The 9,957-nt window shown below is 42.8% G+C and overlaps 1 protein-coding gene across 1 annotated transcript in view; it reads right to left on the minus strand.

Moving 5' to 3' along the window:
• Positions 1-4,833: 4,833 nt before the first annotated feature.
• The window catches only part of plxdc1 (plexin domain containing 1), a 186,701-nt gene continuing 181,577 nt past the window's right edge, over positions 4,834-9,957 (minus strand). The window contains exon 11 of the mRNA XM_016543461.1: positions 4,834-4,947. Coding sequence (XP_016398947.1) covers positions 4,834-4,947 — 114 coding nt within the window. The remainder of the gene's footprint in view (positions 4,948-9,957) is intronic.

Here is a 9,957-nt window from a genome sequence, read left to right on the forward strand (position 1 = left end):
ACTGACTGATGATGCAATGTCAAAGCCAGGGCCAGGGCCAAGCTCAACTCCGAGCAGCAAGAACCAGGACACTTTCCTCTGCTCACTGCAGGCGCCTGACTCAGACTCCGGCCCCCTTCGAATCAGGATGGCCATAAATGTCCACGACACATCAGTGTCCGACGCAGCGCTAGCCCTGTGGGCGGAGAACTCGGTTATCAGCCTGAAGCTATTCAGAACATTGAAGCAAAGACACCAGAGCCTCCCATACATCTCAAAACAGCCGCTTCCCTCTCAGCCTCTGGTTGACAACCATGGCTACCTCCAAGATCATCTGCGCTGTCGACATACGATGGAACAACAGACACCTGAGTCACTACTGCCTCGTTGTCCCCAACCTACCTCATGATAATTGCTGAACAGTGGTATGGATGAAAAATGGGAAGTATGTACAATACTCGCATTAAGAAACTTTATAGAAGTATTAACAAAATCTGGCAAGGATGTATCCCATGTGATACCAGAAAGAATGTAATTTATGCACAAAAAAGGAAACGTACGGGGCGTGGCCCCTCCCTGCAACTGATCTCTGACTGGAACAATCGCTTCAGGGATGGACCAACTCGACTGGCTTAAAACCAGATGGCTCTTTCACTCGTTGCTCGCTGCTTCTTCTCGCCGTGTTAATAGCACTCCAACTTGTGCTCACACGCTCACCATCACGAGATCGGGCCATCCAGAACTCAACCACTCCGTTGAAGCTTCGTAACTCTGCAGAACTCAAAGTCTTGCCAAATCAGACTCTCTCAGAAGAACTTCGAGGCTCCTCCGTAACCCGGCAACCAACCAATCACCACCGAGGGCTCTCCCAAAAGGACGTCATCCAGACGTCATCTCAACAACCAATCCGAAGCTCCAGGATTCCCTCAGGCAACGACTTAAGACCCTTTCAGCTCTCAACTCAAACGCAAGTAACAAACAAAGTCTTCTATCTGCTGAAATCGGTGCTGAATTGATCTTACGTAGTAAAGATAAGACAAATCTCTGCTTTGTGATTTTCTCAGGTTGCAAGTAAAGAACTGTAGCGAATATCTTGCTAAAACTTTGGGATTTCTTTCGAACTCCATTAACTCTCATTCTTCAGAACTGTATGTGTGTGTGTGTGTGTGATTTCATTAGTTTTAGATCCATGTAATCTTGTTGGTTTAGATGATTTAACAAGTTTATACAATTCTTCCTCTCCTATAGTAGAGAAGAATTGTATAAACTTGTTAAATCATCTAAACCATCTAAATCATCTAAACCAGTTTTAGATCCATGTAATCTATAGAAGTAGTTCAAAATAAATTCTTGTTTCATTTATAAAGAATCATTGTCTTGTGTCGTGAATTAAAAATTAACTTTATCTTACATATGGTGGAGAATGCAGGCAAAGAATTTGACTTATAATTGATAACACTGAGACATTGTGTTGAATCTTTTCTATTTTTATCCGGAAAAATAGATTAAAAGACAGAGAAACAGAGTTTGTTGTGTTACTACTTTATTGTGGCATACCAGCGTGTTGAATGAATGAAGTGAAACTCGAGTTGTTGTTTTAAGTTAAACTGCAGTAAAACATTTAAGAATTGTCCACCGAGACAAAATAAGTGAACCAACTAAATCATTGTTACCTGGAGGGGAGTTTAACGGTAGTTTGAGGGACAGTATGGACTATGCGCTGTTGTTATGTGGCTCTCCTTTTACTGTGGGAGAAGCAGAGTCTCTGCCAATCCAGAGACTTTTTGCAAGATGGCTGCCATTCCTGAGTCTCGTCCCGTCATGGCCGCCGTTCCTGAGTCTCGTCCCATCATGGCTGCCGTTCCAGAGCCTGCTCACGTCAAGCCTGCTAAGCCAGAGCCTGCTCATATCGAGCCTGCTCATATCAATCCTGCCAAGCCAGAGCCTGCTCACATCAAGCCTGCCAAGCCAGAGCCTGCTCACGTCAAGCCTGCCAAGCCAGAGCCTGAGCCAAGTCAAGTCACAGCTGATATTCCTGAGTCAAGTCACGTCACTGCTGCCATCCCTGAGTCAAGTCAAGTCTCAGCTGATCATCCAGAGTCACGTCACGTCTCAGCTGATCGTCCAGAGTCACGTCATGTCACGTCTCAGCTGATCGTCCAGAGTCGCGTCATGTCTCAACTGATCGTCCAGAGTCTCATCACATCCTGTCTGTTGCACCCAGATTTTCGAGGTCAGTTATTCAGTATCCCTGTCTGGCATCTAGCATGGAGGATCCACCGCTGGTGTCAGCACATGCAGCTGGTATCCCTAAACCAGCGCTCTCAGACCTTCCTGTTCCTGAACTGATTCCCCTGTCTGTAGCGCTTCCCACAATGGGGATCGCCTTATGGTGTATTTGGGCTGCATACGCCACCACTGAAACTCTAGAAATGGCGGCGCCCACTAAGATGTCTCCAGAGGTGGCGGCTGACGCTGCAGAACTTCCCGAAGTAGTGGCGCTCGCTGCTGTGTCCCCCGAGGCGATGGCGCCCACTGCAGCTTCTCTAGAGGTGGCGGCGTATGCTGCAGAACCTCCCAAGGCAGCGGCGCTCATTTCAGCTCCTTGCGTGGTGGTGGCGCCCAGCAATGCACTCTCAGTCTGTCATGTCATGGTCAAAAGAACCATTGTTGAACTCTATACCTGTCCTGTGTAGGATCTCTGTCTTTGAACGGAGACACTTACACGATTGAGTCACACCTGAAACAACCACATTCCATTCAGACCAACTGAGGCACTCCTCTGCAACCAGCTGCGGTCGTAAAACTCATGCAGGGTCAGTGAAGGGTTGAAGCAGTTCCTGTCCTATTTAGCGTATCTCTCAAGAGGCTCAAATAAAAGACAGTGCTTAATCCTAACTCAAACTAGGATACAAACTATCTTTGTTTTACGGGCTTTCAAGGACCAGATGCGTGATACCCCTGACCATTTAACACATAAATTGCTAAATCCGATGGATATTCAAATTGTTAAAATATACTAAGAATCACCGGCTCGCTGGACGACCCTTGATTTAAAGTGTAAACTATCAGATTTGAATTCAGCTTTAATCAGGTTGATTCAGGATTTTCAGATTTGAGTCCTTTTAAAACCTGAATGAATTAATAATAATTAATTCCCTTACAAATGAGTAATTTCATTACACCTGTTAAGGAGAATGTTAATGAATTCTCCTTGTTTCCTGATGCTTCTTTCACGACTGCAAGCGCTGTCTCGGAACTCTCTGTGTTTGTTGAAACTCCTGATGCTATGGCTTACACATAACACACTAATACGCTTCTAATATTCAAATCCGTTAAAGGATTTTTAGGCTGCATTAATTAGGTCAACCGGAACCGGGAACACTTCCCATAACACCCGATGTACTTGCTACATCGTTAGAAGAATGGCATCTACGCTAATATTAGTCTGTTTCTCTCTTATTCCAAGGTCACCGCTGCCACCAGATCCAGTCTGTATCAGATCAGATGGTCACTGCAGTCACCCAGATCCAGTACATATTCAGACCAGATGGTGAATCAGCACCTAGAAAGGACCTCTACAGCCCTGAAAATATAAATAAAGGTGACTTGACTTGACTTGACTACTGCTGTAGAACCTCCAGAGGTGGCGGCATCGGCTGCAGAACCTCTAGAGGTATCAGTATCAGTGGTATCCACTTATCAGCTCTCTACCTGCCCTGTTATGGCTAAGAAGGCCGTTTCTGAAACCTCAGTCTGCCCTGTTACGGCTATGGAGGCCGTCTATAAACTCTCTGCCTGTCCTGTCGCGGCTATGGAGTTCGTCTGTGAACTCTCTGTCTGTCCTGTCACGGCTATGGAGGCCGTCTGTGAACTCTATGCCTTTCCTGTCACGGCTATGGAGGCCGTCTGTGAACTCTCTGCCTCTCACGTCTACAGAGGCCGCTTGTGAACTCTTGCCTTGTTCCAAACCGACCACGGAGGCAGCTTATGAACTTTTGTCCTGCTCTGAACCAGTCGATGCAACAATAATGCAGGTACATACTTTGCTAATTAATCTGTTTTTCATTACTTTCAATGGTTCTGATTATGAACTGTCAGTCTATCCAGAATCAATCCATGAATCTGTTTCTGAATTATCTGCCTGTCCCATTTCCCTCAATGAGCCTGATGTTGAATCACCTGTCTGTTCCGATCCCATCGACAATTCTGAATTAGTACTATCTGCCTGCCCAGTATCAGTCCATGAGTTGTTTGTCAGTTCAGTTCCAGTCAATGCTTTTGAAGAGTCTTTTCACACTATCTCTGCCAATACATCCAGTTTTGAACTGTCTACATATCCTGCCTCAGTCAACGAGTCTAATTCTGAACCATATGTCTGTCCCGTTTCGACCAAAGAGCCTGATTTTGAATTGCATGCCTGTCCAGTTTCAGTCAGTGAGCCTGTTTATGAACTGTCTGCTTGTCCAGTTTCAGTAAGTGAGCCTGTTTATGAACTGTCTGCTTGTCCAGTTTCAGTAAGTGAGCCTGTTTATTAACTGTCTGCCTGTCCTGTTTCAGTCAGTCAGCCTGTTTATGAACTATCTGCCCGTTCAGTGGTCACCAGGGAAACTATTGATGAACTTCTTGTATTTCCTGCCTCAGTCCTGGAGACACTGTCTGTCTCTTGTGTCTCAGATTTTCCTAGGCCCCAATCTCTGCCATGGGTTTTTGATCAGTCTGGGGTGTGTTTCCCAAAAACAACTATGGTCACAAGTTCTGTCGTTACCAATAGAGTTCAGTGGAACTTACCTCCATAGTTAGCTAACGATACTTTTGGGAAACGCAACCCTGGTCCGTCGTGGTGGTCTTCAACTACGCTCTGGTGGTTTTCAGCTCCTTCTGCTCCGCCATGGTGGTCTTGAGCTGTGCTCTGGTGGTCTTCTGCTCCGCCGTGGTGGTCTTCTGCTCCGTGGTGGTGGTGGCCACCTGCTCCACTGTGGGTATCTTCAGACACGTCTGCTCCACCCTGGTGGTCTTCGGCTCCACCTGCTCCGCCGTGGTGGTTCTCGGCTTCGCTCTGGTGGTCTTCAACTCCGCCTGCTCCACCGTGGTGGTCCTTAGTCCTGCTCTGGTGGTCTTCAGCTCCGCCTGCTCCACCCTGGCTCCCTGCTCCACCGGCTCTGCCTCAGTTCTTTGTTCTTCCACTTCCACATGGACCTGGCCCTCCATCCCTCCCCCTGTTCCACCTCTGCTCCACCTCCCTGCTGGACTACCACCTCCCTTTAGTCTATTCTGTTTGGAGCGTCTGGAAGCCGCTCCTTGGTGGGGGGCTCTGTCACGAACTCTAGCTGGAGTGCCTATGAGCTTCGCTAGAGGGCACTCCATTCCAGATTCTTGCCCATTTCCCATAATCCTTTGCCCGGACTAATCATCAATTGCAATCACCTGTCTCTCATCACCTCATCAGTCTCGCACTATAAGAACACACACACATGCTCCAATCGCTGGTGATTGAATGTTTAGCCCTTCCGTGTTTCATAGTTTCCATGTTCCTAAGTTTTGCCTTTCTCGTGTTTTGATCCTTGGACTGTTACCTTGTTATTGACTGACAGCTGCCTGCCCTGATCATTGCCTGTCTTGTTGGATTACTCTTTTGTCTGTGCCTTGGATGTTATTGTTTGCTGGTATCTGACCCTGCCTGTCCTGACTACGCTCTTTTTAATAAAGCCTGCTATTGGATCCCCACTTTGTTGTCACAACGCCTCTATCGTTATAAATCTATGGTACACTATTAAGAAGTGCTAACCTGCAAATGTTATCTTAGAGAGCTATTTCTACCTCATCTAACCTTTAAATTGTATTTTATCACAGTAACCTAATGTATATATTAATTAGGTTAATATTTATTTTTCAAATAAATTAGATGTTACCATATGAAAAATTTTACATATTCAATGAAGAAAAACACTTAAAGGGACTTAAATGCTTTACTCAAATGAAAACATTTTCATCATCCTCATGACAGTACGTATATGTTGGTTTTGTCTAATACATAAAGGCTGCAACACACCAGTTTTTGTTCCATGCTGAGTTCTACAGTCGAAGCATCTCTTTATAACATATACACAATGTAAATAATAGATTGATCGTGCAGTGTAGAGAGATTCATTGGTCATAACAGAACTTTGTGAGATCGCAATGAGGAGTGACAGCTTGTTAGTGATTATAAAGGGAGCGTTCTTTGCAAGCTTTCTAGGCTATATAATCCATTCAAAATGCAAAACTTTTGTTTTTTCGGCCACACATACTTTGCAAAGTTTCAGGAATGATATCCGCATATTTATGCGGAATTCACTCTCGAAATAGCAGTGACTGACATAGTGATAACCATTGCAATGGATGGGGCAAAATATGTGAAAATGTGCATTAAGACTAGAGCACCAGTGTTGGGGGTAACTCATTACAAGTAATGCGAGTTACGTAATCAGATTACTTTTTTCAAGTAACTAGTAAAGTAACTCATTACTTTTTTAATTTACAAGAAAATATCTGAGTTACTTTTTCAAAAAAGTAATGCCAGTTACTTTGTTTTCCCATTTATTGACTGACATTATTGCTGAAGAGTGTTTCTTCTCCTGCGTTCTACTGTACAGACGTGAATTTACTTTTGCTTCAGCCTGGGGTTTATTCATTACACTTTTTGGTGTGAAAGGGCATTTACATTTGCTCTAAATAGAACTTCTTATATTAAAAACAATCAAGCCCTGCTTATATTTAAAAAGTAACGCGAAAGTAACGCGAAAGTAACGCAAAAGTAATATAACGCATTACTTTCCATAAAAAGTAACTAAGTAACGTAATTAGTTACTTTTTTAGGGAGTAACGCAGTATTGTAATGCAGTACTTTTAAAAGTAACTTTCCCCAACACTGTAGAGCACCCTCACTAATTTCAGAAGCACCTTCAGTGATTTATTTGTGGAATTGGGAACTATATACAATACATTGTAGAACTATATACAAAAACAACAAAATATAAATGCACTAAATAAAATAATTTAATAAATGCATATCTGCATTTATATGCATACACTTAACTCAAATAAGTATTACATAATAAAATAAATAACTAAATAAGGCTGATAATCAGCTTGCTTCCATTCAGTGGGATAAGCCTACTCTTCACCTGAATTAAAAAAGCTCTTGGTCTTAAATGATGCAGGTACAACGTTTGAGTGTGCACATGCAATATCTGAGTGAGAGCAGAGCCAATTCATAAGAGAACATTGTCTATTCAAAAGCATTTTGTGTGAGCAAAGTTTTGTGTGAGCAAAGGAAATGCTTGCGAGTGGAGAGAATCGTGCTAGCGCATTACATGGATGTGATATTGCGTTACATTACTGCACTCTTGACATTTGTCAGTAAGTTAATGCTATAGAAACTGCCTAAAATTAGATAAGTATATAGAAGTATGTCATGATCTACAGTGTCGAACGCAGTAAAACTAATAATGAGATGCAGCCTTGATCTGACACAAGAAGCAAGTCATAATTTTAACAAGTTCAGTTTCTGTGCTAAGATGGGGCCTGAAAGCTGACTGAAATTCTTCATAGATATCTTTTTTTTTTTCCAGGAAGGAGCACAATTGAGCAGACACAGCTTTTTCAAAAATTTTAGATATAAACGTAATATCTAATATGGGTCTGTAATTTGCCAGTTCACAAAGATCTAGTTGTAGTTTCTTAAAAAACACCAGCTTGAAGGGTTTTGGGACGTGACCTAGAGATAATGGCGAGTTAATAATATTGAGAAGCTGTTCTTCTGCAGTAGGTAACAACTCTTTCAGTAATTTAGTGGGTTCAGGATCCAATAAACCTGTTGTTGGTTTAGATGCAGTGATAAGTTTATTTAGCTCATCCGTCCTATAGTTGCAAAGCACTGCAATTTTTCTTTGGGTGCAACGAATGAACCTATGAATGATTCTACGTTAGTTATTGTATTTCTGATGCTATCTATTTTATCAGTGAAGAAATTCATAAAGTCATTACTACTAAACTGTGAGGAAATATTTAGATTGGGCGACATCTGATTACTTGTTAATCTAGACACTGTGCTAAATAAAAACCTTGGATTGTTTTGGTTATTTTCTATAAGTTTGCAAATATGCTCGGCCCTGGCAGCTTTTAGAGCAGGGGTCTCCAAACTCGATCCTGGAGGGCCGGTGTACTGCAGAGTTTAGCTCCAACTTGCCACAACACACCTGCCTGGAAGTTTCTAGTATGCCTAGTAAGAGCTCGATTAGCTGCTTCAGGTGTGTTCAATTAGGGTTGGAGCTAAACTCTGCAGGACCAAATTTGGAGACCCCTGTTTTAGAGCCTGTCTATAGCTGGGCATACTGTTTTTTTCACATAAATCAAAAAACTTCCACGTTTTCTCCATTTGCGCTCAAGATTACGAGTTTTTTTTCCTTGAGAGAATGGGTATTACTGTTGTACCATGGTACAGTACGTTTTTCTCTAACCTTTTTAATTTGACGGGGGCAACAGCTTCTAATGTATTAGAGAAGATAGTGTCCATATTGCTAGTCATTTCATCTAGTTCATGTGCATTTTTGGCGGCCCTGGCGGTCTACACACGGTAGCCAGAACAAGAGTTAGGAGAGGTTTTTTTTTTCTGCATATCTGACAGTGTAACATTAAAGGTGCAGTAGGAGATCTTGGAAAATGCTAACTTTGGCCTGATAGCACTGAAAGCGAACGTCCCACCCTCCCTGCAATCACCGTCCAAAGCCACGCCCCCTGAACGCATATACACTCACAGACCAGAAAACCAGAAACAACATTACTACAATAGGCTACATCAGCGGTTCCCAATTCCAGTCCATGTTCCGAAGTGAAGTAAACTTCAACGGATTTCCCCTGCTCAGAGAATAGGGAGCAATGAACACTGTGTAGGGATCATATCGATCAGAACACAGTTCATGCACATAGCTCTCTTCTAACGTGCTGGTTATCTGAATCGGGTGTGTTAACTAAGCGAGACACGCAAAATATGCAGAGCGGGGGAGCGCGAGGACTAGAATTGGGAACCGCTGGGCTACATTATGTGTCATTCCCCGGTGAGAAAACTTTAAAAGTACTACAATACCAGGAAGGAAGATCGGGTTGTTGATGTTTGTCTGCCATTCTCGCTCTGTCTGCACAGCGTGCGTGAATGTGCTGATGACGTATCCTGTCTGCGCAAACTGGGTGCGCAGAGGTATGTTAATACAAACGTTGACAGGCAGGTAGGAAAGTGAATTAAAAAGCTCGGACCGAGCGTTTTGATTGAACGAATGTTTCTTTGTCCTACGCCTTCCACAGAATATATAAATACAGATAAAGACATTTAGACCACTTAACTTAATGATTGCTATCGGGATGTGAAGAGACTTTCAACCAGCGTAACAAAAATGTTTCTGAAGACAATCACCTATTGCACCTTTAAGCATAAGTATTTTGAATGAGTTAAACCTGTATCCTGTTTTCTGAGTAACATTGAGAATATCTCTGTATATTGTTGCAACACCGTTGCCACGACCAATCCGACAGGGCTTATGCTTATAACAGTAGCTTGGTGGAGTAGACTCATTTAGACCAATATAGTCATTTGGTTTAAGCCAGGTTTCAGTCAAGCAGAGTACATCAAAACTATTATCTGTGATCATTTCATTTACAATAACTGCTTTGGCTGTGAGTGATCTAATGTTTAGGAGCCCAAGCTTTAAAATTTGCTTTTGTTCGTTTATTTTGCATTTTTCTCTGCCATGCAAATCAACTGTTCCTGCTCATTCCCAGACTGGACCTCTTCTCTCCACTTTCCCTAATTACAGATTCAATTATTAGATTTGTCAGTATTAATATTTTTATGCTTAGATTTTTTGGGGGGATCAAACTGTAACACCGTGTGTCCCAACCAGACACGACGCGATCTTTAAAAAGTATCTTTTCCTTTTAGTT

Source organism: Sinocyclocheilus rhinocerous, unplaced genomic scaffold (assembly GCF_001515625.1).
Source record: "Sinocyclocheilus rhinocerous isolate Xijiao unplaced genomic scaffold, SAMN03320098_v1.1 scaffold2234, whole genome shotgun sequence".
NCBI classification, from domain to species: domain Eukaryota; kingdom Metazoa; phylum Chordata; class Actinopteri; order Cypriniformes; family Cyprinidae; genus Sinocyclocheilus; species Sinocyclocheilus rhinocerous.